The sequence below is a fragment of the Mercenaria mercenaria genome, chromosome 10 (genome assembly GCF_021730395.1).
Source record: "Mercenaria mercenaria strain notata chromosome 10, MADL_Memer_1, whole genome shotgun sequence".
Taxonomy (NCBI): Eukaryota; Metazoa; Mollusca; class Bivalvia; order Venerida; family Veneridae; genus Mercenaria; species Mercenaria mercenaria.
The window spans coordinates 30,929,644-30,951,650 of NC_069370.1; the positions used below are offsets into that span (position 1 = coordinate 30,929,644).

The 22,007-nt window shown below is 36.1% G+C and overlaps 1 protein-coding gene across 1 annotated transcript in view; it reads left to right on the forward strand.

Moving 5' to 3' along the window:
• Nucleotides 1-1,919: 1,919 nt before the first annotated feature.
• LOC123560852 (E3 ubiquitin-protein ligase TTC3-like) overlaps nt 1,920-22,007 on the forward strand; it is an 84,216-nt gene continuing 64,128 nt past the window's right edge. The window contains exons 1-9 of the mRNA XM_053552604.1: nt 1,920-1,992; nt 6,641-6,736; nt 10,977-11,148; nt 12,118-12,205; nt 12,988-13,118; nt 16,647-16,726; nt 17,226-17,311; nt 17,883-17,986; nt 18,866-18,928. Of these exons, the coding sequence (XP_053408579.1) occupies nt 6,661-6,736; nt 10,977-11,148; nt 12,118-12,205; nt 12,988-13,118; nt 16,647-16,726; nt 17,226-17,311; nt 17,883-17,986; nt 18,866-18,928 (800 nt within the window). The 5' untranslated portion in view covers nt 1,920-1,992; nt 6,641-6,660. The remainder of the gene's footprint in view (nt 1,993-6,640; nt 6,737-10,976; nt 11,149-12,117; nt 12,206-12,987; nt 13,119-16,646; nt 16,727-17,225; nt 17,312-17,882; nt 17,987-18,865; nt 18,929-22,007) is intronic.

Below are 22,007 nucleotides of genomic sequence, written 5' to 3' on the forward strand. Positions count from 1 at the left end.
GCGTAACATCATTTATCCGGATAACGTAGAATAATGCCTGGATTCGGCATTCGGAAACGAAAATCAGTTTATGAGTTTAGGGCAACCCGTGAGTAAATGTATTAAAATGGCATTGTTACTATCTTTCTAAAGTTAAAATATGATATTAAAACATCTTACACGTTAAATAATTCAAAATAATGTCTTAAAATTAGCTTGAAATAGGCAGTTCACTTTAATCATAGCAAGATATCTCAAAAATAAGCACACGGACCTATATATTTTATTTCACCATATTATAGGCCATATGTTTATTTACAACTGTGAGAAGTTTCATTAAAGTCTACATTGTAGAAAAATTTCTATTCGCGAAAATGTTATGAAAATTTCGTTTTTTCCCACAAACTCCCATTATGAAAAATTGCGTTTTGAAAAATCAGAGTTCAATCAATTTCTTCATTGTAGAAAAATTTCGATCCTAACATGCAGAACTACCTAAAGCTTATGTAATAAATAGTCTTTATCACATGTTTGACGTCGTGGCAGTGTAATAAATAGAAAAAGTGGAAACTCCACAGGTCGCTCAACACAACAAAAATGAAAATGTTGCAGGCTCGGTTTGATTGAGCCTGTTCATGGACGGTAGTGGAAATGCATGCTACTGTCCACGCCCTCTAGCCCCGGGTTGAGCAGAACTCAACATTTACACATGTTAAAAGTACAAAAAACAATTTAGAGACATCCGCAGTTGTGTTCATACAGCGGTGCACATGGAACCTTCAATGCTACACTAGTGTGTAATTCCGTGAAAAGCGGCGTATGGTCCCCAGTTAAAATAATGGGTTTGCCCAAAACGAGAAAACAATGAGCAGAACTAAACAAACTGGAATTTAGAAAGGGGATCTGAGGTTATGGAGCTTGCATATCACAGCCATTACATAAAAATGATAATACACTAGCGTAATAAAGCTTTGACGTCGACGTCGTTTGTAGTACAGGAGACGTTGGTCAAATTGACTTGTTTATATAGTAAAAGAAAGTAGAAATTTTGATGTTTTGACAGAAAAAAAGCTACCATGTGATAAAAAGAATATTACATTTGTGATTTTCCAAATTGAATTTATAAAACTCATTGAATAAAATTGGTAATAGGAATAACATTCTTTATTCCGTTAACCTTTCAGTTCTAGCGTGCTTGTCTAATTTATTGTCACAAATTTTCGCGATCACGCTCAGCCTTGTTGTTTCTTGACTTAACATGATTAACTTGGTTATCTCTCACAAGCAACGCCACACTATTTGATAACAATGAGACCATATTTTTTTTTCAACTCGTTTAATAAATTCCATGTGAAAAGATACTCATGTAATATCCTCTATATATTACTAGTGAAAAAAATGACAACACTAAGTGCAAGTACGGGGAAACTTTTTAAAGCCGATACTTAAGGACTACACTTACAGACTGCTTTTGTGATGGTTAATAAAATCTGTGAATAAACCTTTGACTGTGAATGACCATAATAACTCTATACAATAACACGTTGCATTCAATTTTATACTAGTAACCCTTATGTAAAAAAAAATTACATCTCCCTGCATAAAATACTCGCAAGGGTGTCATGCAGTATTTATAGATAGATAGATCTCATATTCCGTCTTCACCACGCATACACGAATATGACATTGATACAGCTTGAATGAATTATTTCAAATAAATACATTATTAGTGCTTCAAATCAACCCAAATTTCACCTGAAATATTATGATAATATATATTACAGTTTGGTATAAAAAATAATTCATTTAAATCATAAATAAAAAATATACATATTCGGTATTTGATCTCATAAGTCACATACCCCCTTTCTGGTAGTTTACATTTCACGCATTCCGGAAATCGAAACCAGTCTAGCACCATAAGCTACAGAAATAATTCGGAAATTCGGAAATTCCAAAAAAGTAATTTTGTTACAGTATCAAAACAAGCGATGATAAGAATTTGGCTCTAATGTAAGTTGTTTGTAGATTATAACAAATTGGTAATAGGAATAACATTCTTTATTCCGTTAACCTTTCAGTTCTAGCGTGCTTGTCTAATTTATGTGTCACAAATTTTCGCGATCACGCTCAGCCTTGTTGTTTCTTGACTTAACATGATTAACTTGGTTATCTCTCATAAGCAACGCCACACTATTTGATAACAATGAAACCATAATATCGTCATGTTACATATTTTATGTGAAACAGATCTTTTGTTTCCTGTTTGTTCCCTTTTTCCCGTTTTCTGCTTCCTCAAAGCACAGGAGTCTGAAATTCTATCAATAAGACCATAGAAGTCTATCTTTACAAAAAATACCCCCTATATATATAAAATAAACACCAGGATAGACTTTTATGGTCTTATAGATAGAATTTCAGACTCCTGTGCTCTAAGTGCCTGATGTTTACAAATTTAATTATGTTCATACCGATCTAAGACTACATTTTTTTTTGTGATTATCACACAAAATCAATGGTTTCTTTGGTCCTTCACTATAAAATCAAAGAAATCTTCAGATGATGAGAGTCTTAGAAATCAGTAAAGTTATCAAACCTTTTAGAGTAAACATACAAGTTTTATTTACTACATACTGCTAAAATACAAATTTACGTGGGAGCTTATATTAATTGAAAACAGAATAAAAGGGACACGGGTTTTTCACTTTCTTTCCAGAATATATCTTTAAAAAGAATTTTATCATTTTTTTCCCTCAATTAACTTCCTTAGTTTTTCTAATTATGAGTAATGTTTTACAATCAGACCATACATTTATGTAAATCTTCTCTTTATTACCATATATAACCATGTATATTGCACAGTTTTTTCAGATCTAAGACCACCACAAATCATAGATGTGTATTCAGGGATTTTTTAACCGTTTGGAAAGTGGGGTCCGGGGCCCATTCATTAGGGAAAAATGGCGCGTAAAACCTGAAAATTGGGAAATACAAAAAAAATGTTACCATCATACAACCTTTATTTCAGCATTGTTATTGTCTGATGTCTTATAAGTCCTTTGTTTTATATTTTTTGTCTTTTGAAAGTGTCTACTAAATTTTCTGGTATTTCTTCATTGAGAAACTCAAGGACACTCAACCTAAGAAATTGGATAATAAGCGAATTTTTGCAATTGAGATGGGGCCCATATTCGGCCCCAAAATCAGCCTTAAAAAATCCCTGGTATTATACGCATGTTTAGAAGATTTTTAGCCCACCATCATCAGATGGTGGGCTATTCAAATCACTCTGCGTCCGTGGTCCGGCGTCCTTCCGTCCGTCCGTCCGTCCTTCCGTTAACAATTTCTCGTTATCGCATCTCCTCAGAAACTACCAGGGGGATTTTGACCAAACTTTGTCAGAATGATGTATTGGTACCCTAGTTGTGTCCCCCTGAAAATCAGACTGGTTCAACAATTTTTATTAAGTTATGGCCCTTTGTTTATTTCTATAATTTACGTAGATTTATATAGGGAAAAACTTTGAAAATCTTCTTGCCCAAAACCACAGAGCCTAGGGCTTTGATATTTGGTATGAAGCATCGTCTAGTGGTCCTCTACCAAGATGATTGAAATTATTTCCCTGGGGTCTAATATGGCCCCGCCCCGGGGGTCACATGGTTTATATAGACTTATATAGGGAAAAACTTTGAAAAACCTCTTGTCCAAAACCACAGGGCCTAGGGCTTTGATATTTTGTATGTGACATCATCTAGTGGTCTTCTACTAAGATTGTTCAAATTATACCCCTAGGGTCAAATATGGCCCTGCCCCGGGGGTCACATGGTTTACATAGACTTATATAGAGAAAAACTTTGAAAATCTTCTTGTCCAAACCACAAAGCCTAGGGCTTTGATATTGTAATGTAGCATCGCCTGGTGGTTCTCTACCAAGTTTGTTAAAATTATCCCCCTAGGGTCAAATATGGCCCCGCCCTGGGGTCACATGGTTCATATAGACTTATATAGGGAAAAGCTTTTAAAAACTTCTTGTCAATAACCTACAACATTCAAATTTGGACCACATGTATGGTTTTGAGTGGCAAGATGAACCTTGACATGAGTTGACCTTGATCTTGACCTAGTGACCTACTTTCACATTTCTCAAGCTACAACCTTCAAATTTGGACCACATGCATAGTTCTGTGCACTGAAATAAACTTTGACCTTGACATTGACCTAGTGACCTACTTTCACATTTTTGAAGGTACAGGCTTCAAATTTGGGCCACATGCATAATTTCGTGTTCCGAAATGAAATTTGACCTTGATTTTGACCTAGTGACCTACTTTCACATTCTCAAGCTACAGCCTTCAAATTTGGACCACTTGCGTAGTTTTGTGTACCGAAATGAACTTTGACCTTAAGATTGACCTAGTGACCTACTTTCACATTTCTGTAGCTACAGGCTTCAAATTTAGACCACATGAATAGGATTGTGTATCGAAACAAACTTTGACCTTGACATTGACCTAGTGACCTACTTTCACATTTTTGAAGGTACAGGCTTCAATTTTGGACTACATGCATAGATTTGTTTCTGAAGTGAAATTTGACCTTGATTTTGACTTAGTGACCTACTTTCACATTTCTCAAGCTACAGCCTTCAAATTTGGACCACTTGCATAGTTTTGTGTACCGAATTAAACTTTGACCTTAAGATTGATCTAGTGACCTACTTTCACATTTCTCAAGCTACAGCTTTCGAATTTGGACCACATGCACAGTTTTGTGTACGGAAATGAAATTTGACCTTGAGCTAGTCAGTAAGTCTTGAAATTTGGAACACTCAAAAATGGCACATTGGTGGGCGCCAAGATCACTCTGTGATCTCTTGTTGTTAATGTTTTTGCTATTAAGATACAGAGATACTACTCTCCACCCTAAAAACTATTTAGGCTGAAAACTAGGATGGCAGTTATGTTTTGTAAGATATGGGTTAGTTTATTTATTGACATTTATGTCAACAGCATTGAATAACAACACATCTGGGAACAAAATCACAGACCAACATCTAAAGATATAATATCAGGGCGTTCAGTAGACCCAAGGTTCTGAACGTCAAGAAAAACTCATGTTTGACCCTCACTGTGCCGCAAAATGCCCCGTGCATTTAGAAAATGCAGAACATTAGAAAATTCTGCCCCTTGTCAATTAAAATCTTGGTGAATTTCAATATTGTTCGCCGCCACAAGCGGAAGTATGGCAGTAGGCGTAGCATCCAATATTAATAAGTGTAAAAAGTAGTAAGTTAGATAACATATATATGGCTAAAAACTTCACCATTTTGTCTTAAAAACGACGAAAAATTCCCCTTTCTTAGGGTATGGGTACATGTCCCCAAAAGTTGTCTAGTGCCCTGGAACCAAAAGAACTGCTTTAGTTCATTTGTATCTCAAAGATTCTCCGACTGAAATTTTACGAACGTGACTGAAAGTTATGAACGCTTAGATTTATTTAACATTGATATTTTACAATATTGATAGTTTTACAATAGCATAATACATTTTTGATAGCGCTTCGACGTGTCATTATTTCCAGCATTTTTTCACAGCTAATATTTCGTTTCATTTGCTTTCGGTGAAGTAGGCGGGGCTAAATTTGGTGAATCAGATTGACTGATAATCATTCTTGCGTGGAGGAACACTCCCGTGACTCTGCGGAGTTTAAAATTATGCCGTGTAATTCAATATTGATATGTTTGTGTATTATCTTCGTGTATTGCTGAATATCGGATTATCCAGTACTACGTCTGTAAGAAAGATCAGATCGATGATTATCTTGTTGGCGCAATGAAATTCACCAATGGAAGATTTTTAGCGCCAGAATTACATTTTGTCGCATTTGGCGCCATTGGCGACCGACAGCGAGAACCCTGTATGATGATAGAAAATAAATTAAACACAGGTGTTTTTTATCATGAATTGAACTCTTAACTTTCATTTTCCGTATTTGTCACCCATTTTCGTGACCATGATTTTCAGGCATTTATGTTATTTCCAACGAGATGTTCTAGTGCTAATCTTAATAATAAGCCAATAAAAAGTCTGCATTTAAGAAAAATATGACAACTGTAATTTTGTGCTTTAATGGACTTTTCTTGAGTATTTAATGACACTATGGCTCAAAGAAAACTATTTGATTTAGGATGAGTAGGTGGTCAGAAACTTGATAATCATGCAGAACTTGTGTATATTTCTTGATACAAATCTGATATCTTTCAGAACAGTATCCAGTGTCCAAGAAAAGATGTGATCTAGTGCTTAGTCATTGTAAGGTTGTCTTCAAAATTGTTTAATCTCACTATTGAGACTACTTGCACATAGCAGTCAGCACCAAATTACAATCATTTGTGACTTTTTATTTTAGGTTTATGACCTTACTTAAACTGGCATGGCCAAAATGAATTGACATCCAACTGCTATCATTGTTAGATTTTATTTAACTTAACTTTTAATATCATTTCTTTTTTTATTGAAATCTGTTAATTTTTGACAGAGATAAAAACAAATGTTGGGTTTAGAAATTACTGTTCTGGGTAATATACAAGCATGTTTTAAGATCTAGACAAGTTCATTCTTTATGTGGAAAAAAATCTTGATATTTTCTTTATGTTTTACAGACTGAAGGAATAGAAGGAAAATGTCAGATTCAGATTTACCAGATCTTGTAGAGTCATCAGATGATGATAGTGGGGACAATGAACAAGCACAGAAAGGTCAGTGCTCATATTTTACTGTTACATTATCAAACTAGAATTACATGTCTAACACTGAGTTGAGCCATTTGCAACAAGGGGAAAACTGGCGGTCCTGAAGCTAACACATAAAACAAACCCAAGTGCAGCTTTCTACTTTCAGACTTTACTGATATTTGAACATCTGGTAAAACATTTGGTCAAAATTGTAGTGCTCTTTGACAGTTTTCACAAGACAAGTAGAAGTTTGTCTGTATTTCTTAAATATACATGCATCTACTAACTGCTTCAATTTCTTCTGAAGTTCTTTTTAAATCTAGCATAGTAAAGAAAATTTAATGCCTGAAAGAGCTTCAAGGGCCCTCGGTCTTCAATTTTTAGAGCCGATAACTTTTTAAACGGCTGAAGAACATAATATGAAACATGAAATAGTGATAGATTGCAATGAGGCATAGTGCAGAGCAACAAACCATACTCTGTGTTGAATACTTTTAGCTCACCAGAGCACAAAATGCTCAAGGTGAGCTATTGTGACCGGTCATTGTCCGTCATTGTGCGTTGTCCGTCAGCATTTGCCTTGTTTACACTCTGGAGGCCACATTTGTGACCCAATCTGTATAAAACTTGCACAGTATGTTTATCTTGATGATCTTTAGGCCAAGATTAAAACTTGGTCATGTGGGGTCAAAAACTGGGTCACCCAGTCAAATCAAAGGAAAAGCTTGTTAACACTAAATATGCTAAAGGCCACAGTTGTAACCCAGTCTTTATGAAACTTAGTCAGAATGTTTGTATAGATGATTTCTAGGTCAGATTTGAAACTGGGTCATATGGGGTCAAAAACTAGGTCAGAAGGCCAGATCAAAGGAAAATCTTGTTAACAATCTAGAGTCCACGCTTTAAGTTTGAAACTCATTAGAATTGGTCAACATGTTTGTCTTGATAACCTCTTGTTCAAGTTCAAATCTTGGTCATGTGGGTTCTAAAAGTAAAACTAGGTCAGTAGGCCAGATCAGTTCTGGTGAGCGATAAAGGGCCACCATGGCCCTCTTGTTTAATCATATCCCTTTTTATCCCCTGCCGATGAAATCGGGAGGGGGTATTGAAATGGCGTTGTCCATCCGTCACGTCCGTATGTGCGTGCGTCTGTCCGCAGCCATTTCTCAGTAACTAGCAGGTAGAATTTCATGAAACTTGAAATAAACATGGACCAACATACTGCGATGATGCCCGTCAAGTTTTTTTTGGATTGGTCAATTTCCATTAGAGTTATTGCCCTTGATTTAATGAAAAATACCCAAAAATGTCCGTCCGCAGCCATTTCTCAGTAACTAGCAGGTAGAACAGGGCTTCCATTAGGATTCAATTTCATGGAGTCAAGACTGCCTAACATTCAGATTTTGGAGTCCCTCTTAAATTTTCTTGGAGTCCTACGTAGTATCACTTCATACAATGACCTTCAATATCATCATCATCATCATCATCATTACTATCATCATCATATCTAATTGGTTCAGAACAATGTGTAAAGTAATAGAATAAAAGGACCACTAGAATGATTAGAAAACATTTTATTTAACAAAAAATATATGTTATTGTTTTATTATACGTATAGCAATAGTCAGCATTTTATTAAAATCAACAGACTTACTGTTGTTCAGCTACATAACGAAAATCCACTTTAAAAAATCTAAAGTACATTTTACTTGGAGTAGAATTATGTCAAATTACGTCATTCACCTGGCAATACTCAACCAGTTAACTTTCATCCCACATCAAAGAAAATCAATAAAGGAAAATTTTGCTGACACCTCCGTTTGAAGCCACGTGCTGGTGTCATCAAAATGTGTCAAAGATATCAGTTCTTAATAGGAGAAAAATTGAAGGTTTTGTTTTGTTTTTCTCTAAAAAATACTGTAAAAATAGGATTTATCATTCACAAAACTCCAAAGTAAGTAGCAAATTTATTACCGATCGAAAAAAATGTTTTAATTTAAACTGGATGTGAAATGTCAATTGCTAGAAGAAAATAGTTACTTGCTGATGTTTTTTCTGCTGAAATAATCGATATATTTTCCACAATTAGTTACTTTTTCTTCCGACTTCGGAGCTTGTTTCACCAACTTTATCCGAGCCGAATGCATGTAATGTTTTATTGTCGGCAATTAGCGCCTTCTAAACACGTCAACTGATCTGGATAACGGTTTACCTTTACAGACGGTCTCTATCAAACACGATGCTTTCACACAAGTCTCACACTTCAAACACTGCAGGCAGTTTTTACGAGGCTGACAATCAAGAGTTATAGGAGAGATCGCCGTGACGTCACGCGTTAACATCTGTTTATCTGGTGGTTGGCAAAACAAATGATTTTAACACCGTTTGCGTATTGAATCAGAATTTTTAATTTTTAATAACTTTTTTGCTCATTTATGGATTTTCAAAATTCAAAAAGATTTGAAATACTAACAATCTTCATATTTTTGTATCCAAATATCTTTTTTCAATGAATAACCGTTTTAAATGACATATAATTTTAAAAGCGGCGTAGTGATTTTCACAACCTTTAGAAAAACAGTGTAAGTTAAGCGTTCATAATTAATCCATTTTATTTCGAAATAACAATTAAAAGTAATCAATAAATTGCTTGTTTTATAACCTTTCCATTGATCAAAAAATTATTTATGTAATTTGTGTTTTAAGAAAGTTTAGACCGTTAGAAAAACATCACTGTTTACAAAAAACATGGACTGTCGGCTTCTGCCCACCCGATCACTGTCTTATCAGTTCTAAAAATAGAATTTGTATACAAAACAGCTTTGATTAGTTTCGGGGCGGAGCTAATGATATGTCATTCACGTGAAGTTCCGTCACGGTGTATTGATTTTGTCGTCCTTAGAAAATATCAGAAGTCCTGACTCCTTGGTACGCCTCTGATTTCGTGTATTGGCGTACGGATCATAATTTTTGGCATATTTTATGCCGGGACGCCGCTTAATGGAAGCCCTGGTAGAATTTCATGAAACTTGAAATAAATATGAACCAACATACTGCGATGATGCCTGTCAAGTTTTTTTTTGGCTTGGTCAATTTCCGTTAGAGTTATTGCCCTTGATTTAATGAAAAATCCACGTCTGTAGCCATTTCTCAGTAACAAGCTGGTAGAATTTCATGAAACTTAAAATAAATATGAACCAGCATACTTCGATGTCTGTCTTTTTTTTATCAGTTGGTCAATTTTCCTTAGAGTTATTGCCCTGTAATTGTTTGAAAATCTACAGATTTGTACATAACAAACCGACCAATTGGTAGAATTTCATAAAACTTCTTTCATTCTTTTCCATAAACATTTATTATAAACATGTGAAGTTGTGTACCAACACCTGGTCACCACCTTGCCTTGGTCACACCCCCTCCCCCTCCCCTTCCCAACCCCCCCCCCCCAAAAAAAAATCTCTTTTTTTTATTATTTTTCTTCAAACCTTCCATGAATATTTATCAGCATACAAAGTTGTACTGTTCCCCCCCCCCCCCACTCACTCCTCCACCCAGTCATGCCCATCACCCCGAGCATGCATCCCCCTCCTCCCCCCATTTTTATTTTATTTTTTTAATTTTTAATTTTTCATCAATATTTATAATCAACATTGATGATCAATGACAATAATCGATGTTTTGTACCCTCACCCGGTCACCCCCGCTGCCCCACCCCCTCCCCCAACCAAAAAATAGCATTCATTTTCTGTTAAATTGATTTTGACTAATGAAACTATTTGCTTCTTAGTTTAACTTTTTGCAGGATATATTTTTTTGCCATTCCTGACCACAAACCGTTTCGGCGGGGGATACCAATTCATCGAATTTGCTTGTTGTACCCACTTTCCCCCCTCCCCTTTATATCTCTTTTAAGAAAAGAATAAATGTTTAATGTCTAGGAAGTTGCTAATATAGGCAAGAAACACTTTTCAGACAAAATGACATGCTTATGTTCTTTAATCGAAATTTTCAACTTTGGTTTAAAACTGTTTAAATTTTATTGCTACAATCTTACGGAAATGTTGACATTGTGTATATCTGACAGTATGAACAAAATTTCAGTTAGGCCTTCCGTTCTTCATTAAGCAAAAGCGAGTAAACTGAAAAACTGACATATTTAAGTATAATGTTTGTTCTTAAAGTTGATGAAAACAGGCACTGGCCTTAAGAAAGAGACATTTATTATAAACACATTAGTTACATAGTTTTGTTTCTGTGTGCACAGGATTAGTATATGCTGATACCTGGCTGAAGAAGGGAGAGAAGTACTTGGAGAAACAGGAACTGTGGATGAGAGTTTTCTCCCTTGCACCATTCTTGTTTGGAGTTAACAATATAATATCAGTGGCCTGGAACAAGGCATTGTTGAATGCTAAACTCCTGTTGACAGAGAAAAGGTATGTGCGTACAATATTTAAAGTCTGTTAAAAGTTCTTCAGAGCTGATGTTAATTGTACAATGTCTTGCCGGCTAAGCCTTAAGGAGTTGATCAGCAATAACTGTGAACTGATTTTCTTTGCAAAGCATCAGACATATACAGGGGTTATATTAAGGACAAGGAGCTTGAGTTCCCTTCTGCTATAGTGGTTTGAAGTCTCTGCTGCATTTCCTGTAGCAGGCAAAGTTGTAAAAGGAAGATGGACTCCCAAGAAATCCCTCTCTTCAACTTCGGTAATTAATGAAATCTTGATACATGTAATTTATCGCAGTAAACGCTTCCAAGGAAATGGCATTTTCAAGGCCAAGCATTTGTTAATTTAGGAAATACTTAAACAACAAAAGTTAGGTAAGAAATTTTGATTAGATTGCCAATCCTCATTGAGGTCTGGGGGAAGGGCAAGTCACATGTTAGCACGGATGTTTTCAAGAAAGTAATTTAAAACCTGTATGAGCAAAGATTTTTTGGATGCATAGAATGCAACAAAGCACAGTAATTACAGGGTTTGATTGAGTCTGAAATGAAAATGCAACACTTTTCTAAATGCATCTTTTAAATGAATTCCTCTCCTTTCTATATTGTGAATGAATATGATTTTATAGACAAACAGTTTTGTTGTTAATTCAAAAATTAGTACTGTGAAATCATTAATATTTGTGGGGGACTAATTTTCGTGGATTTCGTGTTTGAGTCAATCCACAAAATTTAATCCCAACGAACAAGTGAAAATCCCTTTCATTTTATGTTCAAAAGTAGAAATCCACGAATTCATATCCCCACGAAATTGCCGTTTTAACCAAAACCACGAAATTTTATGCCCACGAAATTAAATTATTTTACAGTATCTAGTGGGAATATGAATAAATTGTCTTCACTTTACACAGTTTAATTAAGTATCAAGACTTAATTGTATTGATTTTAATTTTAGAAACTATGAGACAACATTCTTGGAGTGGCAAGAATGGGAATGCCTGGACCTAGTGGACCATGTTGTCACTGAGGTGCAGTCATACTTTGTAAGTAATCTGCTACAATATTTGAGGGAGTTTGTGTGCTGCTGAAATATTAACCCTGGTTTGTGTCATGCTGTGTTCACCACTGTTGTTTCTCAGAAGACATTGGATGGAAGTTTACTTGACTGCAAGGTTTTAAAATTTTGTTTGGGTACCAGTTTCAGAATGTGACCCTGTCTTTGGTCCCTTTCAAGATGGTGGCACAGGAACAACCAGTCAGATGATAATTTTAGACTGGTCAACAAACTGAAATTTAAAGCCTGGTACCCAGGAGAATGATTTAAATAATTAAGCTCTCCCCCTTGTTTCCCTATTGATGAATGAAGGTTCTAAATACATTTTTAGCTCGACTATTCGAAGAATAGGGGAGCTATCCTACTCACCCCGGTGTCGGCGTGAGCGTTAGCCTGAGCGTCACACAAACGTTAAAGTTTGCATACCACCCCAAATATTTTCAAAGTCCATTGAGATATTGCTTTCATATTTTGCATACTTGTTTACCATCATGACCCCAGTCTGTAAAAAGGAGGAGGCAACTCTATCAAGCATTTTGACTGAATTATGGCCCCTTTTCGACTCAGAATATGCTTATTGTAATGTTAAAGTTTTACTCATTGCTTATATTATACTATCAAGCACTGAGAATAGTTGAGCGCGCTGTCCACTGACAGCTCTTCTTGTACAGACTTCTTAAATATTTTAAATATTATGGTATTCTGAGAGAAAAACTTGGAAACCAGTAGGTTTAATTGGTTACTGAAGTCTACACAACTTTAATATTGTAGAGAAACCGTAACCATCTAGCAAAAAGTCTGGACTGTGCAGGAAGACTGGATGAATGTAAAGAAGGTGTGGTTATAGATGTGGATCTTGCTCTCAATGAGGCCCATAAGGTGACAGAGATATCTGATTTGTGGTAAGTTCTAATAAACATGTTGTGTCACAATAAAAGGGAACATGTTGTGTGATGATGTTTTGTTGAGAGATGTGAAATTGTACAGTTTACATGCTTTTGTGGATATCTCTGTAATATATAATCACAATGCTATGAATGTCAAGGTCTGGAGTTCTGTCAATAATGGATAGTACATTAGTTATCATGTCAGTCCAAAACAATGTATGTCATAGCTTTACATAAATTTTAAGATGACATGCAGAAGAATTGGGTCTGTACCTCAACATATTTTGCATAGACCTTGAAAAGCCCTTGAATGTGATGCATATCCTTTTCAAACTCCTTGAGAATGGCTAAAGCCCTGAGAATCCTGAAATGGTACTTGAATTTTGAAGAAAAAAATACTTTTCCTTGACACAGAACTCTGAAAAATGTTCTACAAAGATTTTTTTTGTGTGGAAAGAATATAGAATAAGAATGGAGATAGTTTAAAAAATAAATAATGATATACTGCGTCTTTCCTATCTAGTTTGCGCAAATAGTGGTTATTAATTAGCAATTTCTACTCAAACACTGTTTTGGAAATAATTGATTAAAGTTGTTTGGACTAAGATCATAAGATATGGCCTCAAGAAGAATAGTAGAAAAATGTATTTGAAAAGTACTTGAATTTTATATTGTTTTTCTGTATGAATCATGCACTTACTTTTTCTCAAAACAAAAGACAAGTCACTCCACTTTGGGGGCAGTTAGTCACTGAGTAGTGACATCTCATGTTGCAAACTGTACTCTGTATAAAAATAATAATGTTTATCTGTCAGGTATGCTTCGTGGAATTAACATTGGCTACAGTTATTGATTGACTAGTTAGCCACACTTGTCAGACACTGCAGATTAGCTTCTTGCATTTATGGAGTTACTAGACCAGTCTTAAACCATGGATTCTGATTGGCTGATTCTGTGCAACATCTTGAATTGACCAATGGCAAGACTGCATATCTGAGACTAGTCTCCTATCTCAGTTTTATTTCTCGAAGCAACATGGTCCAACTGAAGGCTATGCTCAGGTCAAATAACAGTCAGTATATCTGTAAAGAGCTTAATATTAGGTTTAATAGGATTTATTTTGGGACTGGTGTGATAGGTTTACGGTTTGGGTAATTAATAGTTTGTCATATTATTTTTTGGGGAAAAAAAACACACTAAACAGCATACCCTCAAGTGTAAAACATGATTACTGTGAAATCATTAATATTTGTGGGGGACTAATTTTCGTGGTTGAGTCAATCCATGAAATTTAATCCCAACAAACAAGTAAAATTCACATTCATTTTATGTTCAAAAGTTGTAATCAGTGAACTCATATCCCTACGAAATTGCCATTTTGACCAAAATCACGAAATTTCATGCCCATGAAATTAAATGATTTTACATTATTTTATTCTTCGGCATTTAAGAGAAGCTTTATGTTCTTCCAATTTTATGATTATTATTATCAGGGCCTCCTCTGCCATTCGCCAATGTAGCTAAATGCTACAAATTCATAGAACTGGCTACAGATTTTTGAAAGGGGTTACAAAAACTTTATTAAAATGTTGCCAAATTTCAGCAGTTTCAGCTTCAATTTGGCAGTTTCTTTCAAAAAGTGGCTACAACTTTCTGAGGCCCATTGGAGGCCCTGATTATTATTATTATCATTATTATTATTAAATTGCCTAAACTGTTTTCAATATCAAAATGCCAGTTATAAGGGAGATACATAAGAATTGCCATAATTATGGTTGTGCCATATTTATTGGGATGACATTTTCACTTGATTTCTGAAATTGATGAATGTTTTTTAAGCACAGTGTAGTAAAGTTTTTTTAGGTCTGTGTCAGTCTCGATCTAAATCGTCAACCATGGCCATTTAGCTTATTTGCAACACACCTCCCTCTGTATGCCTTCTCAGCTACACACCTGTGAATGATAAACTGATCAAACTAAAAAATGCAAAAGAACATTTGAGCCGCGCCATGAGAAAACCAACATAGTGGCTTTGCATCCGCGCAGTCTGGTCAGGATCCATGCTGTTCGCTAACGGTTTCTCTAATTGCAATAGGCTTTAATAGCGAACAGCATGGATACTGATCAGACTGTGCAGATGCGCAGGCTGGTCTGGATCCATGCTGGTCGCAAAGCCACTATGTTGGTTTTCTCAAGGCGCGGCTCAATTTTGAACTTAAATAATTTCATAAGCTTAATATCCAAGTAAGTTTAGCTCCTGATAGGTGGCTGTGATGTTGTGAAAAATTCTGGTTTTGTAATCATAATGTTAAAGGTTTCAGTTTCGCAGCTTCATTGGCTAGTGTTGTATCTTCACACTTGAGATGTGTTAAAGCAACATTTTATAGTCTATATGTTAAATCATGAAGTAGCAAGCTGTTATATATGATTCAAGTACTTGCTGGAAATATGAGCCGTGCCATGGGAAAACCAACATAGTGGCTTTGCGACCAGCATGGATCCAAGCTGTTCGCTTTTGAAGCCTACTGGAATTGGAGAAACCGTTAGCGAACAGCATGGATTCTGACCAGACTGCGCGGATTCGCAGGCTGGTCTGGATCCATGCTGGTCGCAAACCCACTATGTTGGTTTTCTCATGGCACGGCTCATATGTTGACGCATTTTATTTTATTGTAAATATTGACTAAAATTGATACTAGATTGGATGCTATATTTAGCAAACTAAAATTAGAAATACTCAAGGGCTGAAAGTAGTGTTTTATGAGTGTATCTGAACAATCAGTAAGTGTATAAAGCATTTATCGAAATTGTATGTAAGGAAGTAAGTAACAACTTTATTTATAGTGGATGACTATTTGACTGAGCCAAATTACAATATGATCCACTGTATAAACTGAGGAAAAATCTTACTATTTTCTATTTAGGTTTAGTTGTTTTTCTCTTCTATACATTTGCATTGTAATTGAGCACAAAACTATTTTGCATAATTATGAACTAGATGTATTCATCCAGTAAGTAACACCCAGGTATTTTTACATTGTTTTACAAATATTTGATTGATTTCCTAAAACTTTTTGACTTACTGCAGTAGATAATATTAATAGTATTTTCATATTTTTCAAAACAAAATATCAGGGCAACTATAGTTTGTTGCTTGAAATATGTCATAGTTATTCACAGGAATATGGAGTTAGTTCCTTTGTTTGTTAACTAGATATCTGCCTGCCTGGTATAGCATAATACTTTTAAGAGTTTGATCTCTGGGCCTCAGGTATGTTCACAGTGGTCTGGTATAGCATAATACTTTTAAGAGTTTGATCTCTGGGCCTCAGGTATGTTCACAGTGGTCTGGTATAGCATGATACTTTTAAGAGTTTGATCTCTGGGCCTCAGGTATGTTCACAGTGGTGATATGACATATCAAACAGATAGCTGAAAAGTAAATCCATCTGCACTCTCAGACAACATGCAGCTAAAAATCAGTTATAAAAATTTCTTGCAGATAACATAAAAAAATATTTTTTAAGTTTACTTTTTTTTCAGGAGAAGTATATTAAAGCATGAGGTGTCATCTGGCAAAGAAAAAGCGGCAAAATTTGCGGTACTCTATGTGATCCGAATATGTAAGTCAAACATGATCTGAAAGATCACTTTTCAATAGTTCTATTGTTGATAGCTTTTGAATGGAAACTGATAAATACTGTATAATTTATGCAAAAAAAATACGTAAAAATAAACTCACACTGTCAAGGTGGTTTTCAGATTTTTAGTTTTGTACTACATGTACTTAAACAACTGCTTACTGATGTTGTATTACAGACTGGGAACATGTTATATTTCTGTGTGTATTTCAGACCGGGAACATGTTATATTTCTGTGTGTATTTCAGACTGGGAACATGTTGTATTTCTGTGCATATTTCAGACCGGGAACATGTTGTATTTCTGTGCATATTTCAGATCGAGAACATGTTGTATTTCAGACCGGGAACATTGTGTATTTCTGTGTGTATTTCAGACCGGGAACATGTTATATTTCTGTGTGTATTTCAGACCGGGAACATTTTATATTTCTGTGTGTATTTCAGATCGGGAACATGTTATATTTCTGTGTGTATTTCAGATCGGGAACATGTTATATTTCTGTGTGACAAGTCACAAGACTTCATTGAACATACAAAGAAAAATCACATGAGATCAAATATTTCAGTAAGCCAACATTGCTTTATTGTTGTAGCTACAGTTAAACTTGTCCATAAAGTACATACCTTATGAAAAGTTATTTCTTTGCAAAATGTATACAGAAATTTTAATGTGAGAAAAAATTACGGACTTTTCAGTTAATATTTTTTTTTATTGCTTTTGTCTGTAGATCTGTCTGCCAATTGGCCAGTCTATTTGTAGTTATCTGGTTTGGTGATCTGTTCGTTTGTCTGTCTTATCTCAGTCAGGAACAAATTAAGAAGGCATTTATTGCCGAATGTTGGGTTGCTGACTAAGAATCAGTTGCCCCTCACTGATGATGGTTTGAACCTTGCTTATGGCATAGAATCCTTCATGTGAAGATGCCATCTAGCTGGCTTTCAGAAGGTTGGTAGTTTTACCCATGTACTTACCCATGATTGAAACAATCCCTGCAAAGGCACCAGGATGACATAAATTTGGTCAGCATGACTCTGACCCTCCAAAAAGCAAAAAAAAATTCTCTAATTAGTTGTTTTAAAAGTAATCTGAAAATATTGTGCTATTTATTAATTGAGTGAAATGGTATATGCTGTAGGGTCAGAAGATTGCGGAAGAACATAAGAAGAAAGGAAACGAGTATTTCAAGAACGAGAACTTTGACGATGCTGTGCACTACTACTCTTTAGCTGCTAAAGAAGAGTAAGTGTAATTTTAATTTTGACATTTTAAGCATACGCTGCCTTGTGGCAAGTGATTTTACCTTTGCGACCAGTGCAGACCAAGATTTGCCTGCACATCTGTGCAGGCTGATCATGGTCTGCACTGTTTGCTATTCAGTTATGAAATTTGCAGTGAACACCCCTTTGAATAATATGTGGTACTGTCCAAATTGAATGATGGACAAGTCCATTTTAGATATTTAGCAGGGTAAAGGTTAAAAATTGTTAGGACATGCATGAACATTTTTATACATCTGCGAATGAAATACAGTAGTCATCTTCTGGTCATGCGGTTGGTTGATGAATCAGTCCAAACATCCAATCAGCAGAACCAGAGATTTTTAAATTTTTGAATCACTTATTGGTTTATTATGCCAGGTTACGCAGTACCTAGTAAGTGAATCCATGAAGTAGATCATTTCCTTGGCAGGTATGAGTGTTGCTAATGGTTTCCTACAGTTCTGCTAGTTAAACTATAAATGGGGGATAGAGCACTTACGGACCTTCTAATGTGTTTAAGTTATTGCTTTCACTTCGCTGCAGTGAAAATTGCTAAAAAAGACATATTTTGTTAATACTTTAGAAATATTAAATTCAAACTGAAAAACTCATTTAACCTTTAGTTGCGGGTGGAAAGTGGTTTTGCCTTTGCGATCAGTGCAGACCAAGATCAGCCTGCATGGATCATGGTCTGCACTGTTGGCTATTCAGTCTGTAAATTTTAAGTGAACACCCCTTTGAGTAAGAAGTGGTACTGCCCAAATAGAATGATGGACCAGTCCATTTTAGAAATTTAGCAGGGTAAAGGTTAATATATTAGAAAGTTCAGTCTTTAACGGAGACTTTCTTTCTTTTGCAGCCCATTCAGTCATGTGTATTATGGAAACAGAGCACAAGCATTTTTATCTCTGAAAAAATACAGGTAAGTTAGTGTTAATGTTTTTGCTTTTCTGTAAAACAAGTAGCCAGGGGAAGGCTAGAAAAATCCTGTGTAGCATGGTGGTTGTAACTTTGAAATTAACTGCATAGTGAATTTAGAGGAATATATTTAAAAAAATCTTCAAGGTTTCCATGGCAACAAGTTTTTGTCGAACCCGCTTGTGGAAGCGAAGACATAGTCGTCCAAATGGCTGTTCGGTGTATGTGCGTCCGTCCAGATTTGTTTGTCCGAACTATAACTTTGACATGCATGGAACAATCTTGTTTATATTTGGCATAACTGTTAACCACAGTGAGATGAAGTGCCATATCACAAACCTCAGGTTCCTATCTCAAAGGTCAAGGTCACAGTTGGAGGTCAAAGGTCATGTCAGATCTTGTCCGGCCCATAACTTTGACAGCATTGAGGAATCTTGTTTATATTTGGCATGAATGTTTTACTAAATGAGATGGTATGTCGTGTGCAAACTCCAAGTTCCTATCTCAAAGGAAAAGGTTGCAGTTAGGGGTCAAAGGTCATTTTAGAGCTTGTATAGGCCATAACTTTGAAAAAAATGAGCAGTCTTTTTTTTCTTTGGCGTAAATGTTCACCTCTATGAGACTGAGTGTTGTGCGCAAACCTCGGGTCCCTATCTCAAAGGTCAAGGTCACACTTGGGGGATCAAAGGTCATTTTATAGCTTGTCTGGGCTGTAACTTTGCGAGCATAAAGCAATCTATTTATACGTCCGTCGACCGTATTTTGTGAACACCCGTGGCAGGCAGGTGGCGTCCAAAGCATGTCTTCTCTCTAAGTTGAACAGTTTTCATCGGATCTTCACCAAACTTGCTGACAATGTTTGTGGGCAAAATATCTCAGCCAAGTTTGATAACCAGCCAAATCGCCTCAGGCACTCTTGGATTATGGGCTTTGAATTACTCGAAAAAACTGTGAATTTAACCTTGTCCGGTCTCTAAGTCAAATAGTTTTCATCTGATCTTCACCAAACTTGCTGACAATGTTTGTGGGCATAATATCTCGGCCAAGTTTGATAACCAACCAAATCGCCTCAGGCACTCTTGGCTTATGGGCTTTGAATTACTCGAAAAAACTGTGAATTTAGCCTTGTCCGATCTCTCAAGTCAAACAGTTTTCATCCAGTCTTCACCAAACTTGCTGACACTGTTTGTGGGCATAATATCTCGGCCAGGATCGATAACTAGCCAAATTGCCCCAGGCATTCTTGGATTATGGGCCTTGAATTACTCGAAAAACTGCGAATTTAGCCTTGTCCGCTCTCTAAGTGGAACAGTTTTCATCCGATCTTCACCAAACTTGCTGACAATGTTTGTGGGCATAATATCTGGGCTAAGTTCTATAACCAGCCAGATCGCCAGAGTGCATACTCAGTAATCTGATAAAACCTCCTAACAGTTTATGGGAATACTGTTTATGCTTAAGGGAGGTAATACTGTTTATGCTAAAGGGAGGTAATACTGTTTATGCCTCACTTTGAAGATGAGGTGAATATCATTTTGCTCATACTGGTCTGTCTGTTAATAAATTTCCTATTAACATGATTAAACATTAGAGAGCACTTGGGTCTACAATGTTGGATGTTCCTGTGATGATTGCCCTTGGTTAATAGATGACCCTTTGTCATTTTGGGGGTCAGTAGCTTGAAGGTTAAAAGTCACAAGGGCTCGAAAACTGTTTCCAACCAATTACTAGAGAGCACCTGCAATTGTCAAACTTTGTAGAATGAAAGCATTTGGAAACTAGATGACTGTTGTTATACCCCTAGATACTAGCATCTGTGGGCTATGCTGGATTCCACTCAGTCCGTCCACGCTATTTCTCAGCAATTATTTGCCAGAGTTCCACCAATCCTTGTAATTATTATCAGTACCAAGCCTAGTAGTGCATGTGTGAAGCAGGTTCCATTTGAATGATTTTTCACAAAGTTATGGCCCTTTATTTTTTCAAATATGGATAGAGTTACATTGGAATAAAACTTCAATAATTTTCTAACCTATTTCATATTCTGTTAATGACCCTTAGTGATTACATGGTCCCTTGACCATGACCTTGACCTATTGACCTACTTTCTTCTTTTTATGCCCCCAGCATCTACTGATGCGGGAGGCATATAGTGATTGTCCTGTCCATCCGTCCGTCCGTACAAGGTTAACCAAATGGGACCGTTTTGTCTAGCATCAATACCCCTTACTAGAATGACTTGATACTAATGCAGATGTAACCTGTGACCATTCCTTATCTTCAAACATCACCTGACCTCAGTTTGACCTTGACCTCGTATTGGACTAGGGTGCACAATCTATTGACAAGGATGCCACTGGGGGCATCAAGCGTTTATTGAACGCAGCTACTTGTTTAAGATACCGCCATAAAATTTGGACCATTTGTATAGTTTTGAACACGCATCTCAAAACTGACTTTCAGTTACCTTATCTTCAGACATCACCTGACCTCAGTTTGACCTTGACCTTGACCTCATTTTGGACTTAGATTGCTTTATATGGGCCATCTCTTGGTTAACCAAATGGGACCGTTTTGTCTAGCATCAATACCCCTTACAAGAATGAATTGATACTAATACAGATGTAAACTGTGACCATTCCTCATCTTCAAACATCACCTGACCTCAGTTTGACCTTGACCTTGACCTCGTTTTGGACTAGGGTGCAAAATCTATTGACAAGGATGCCACTGGGTGCATTAAGCGTTTATTGAACGCAGCTACTTGTTTAAGATATCGCCATAAAATTTGGACCATTTGTATAGTTTTGAACACGCATCTCAAACTGACTTTCAGTAACCTTTCTTCAGACATCACTGACCTCAGTTTGACCTTGACCTTGACCTCATTTTGGACTTAGGTTGCTTGTTATGGGCCATCTCTTGGTTAACCAAATGGGACCGTTTTGTCTAGCATCAATACCCCTTACAAGGATGAATTGATACTAATACAGATGTAAACTGTGACCATTCCTCATCTTCAAACATCACCTGACCTCAGTTTGACCTTGACCTGACCTCGTTTTGGACTAGGGTGCAAATCT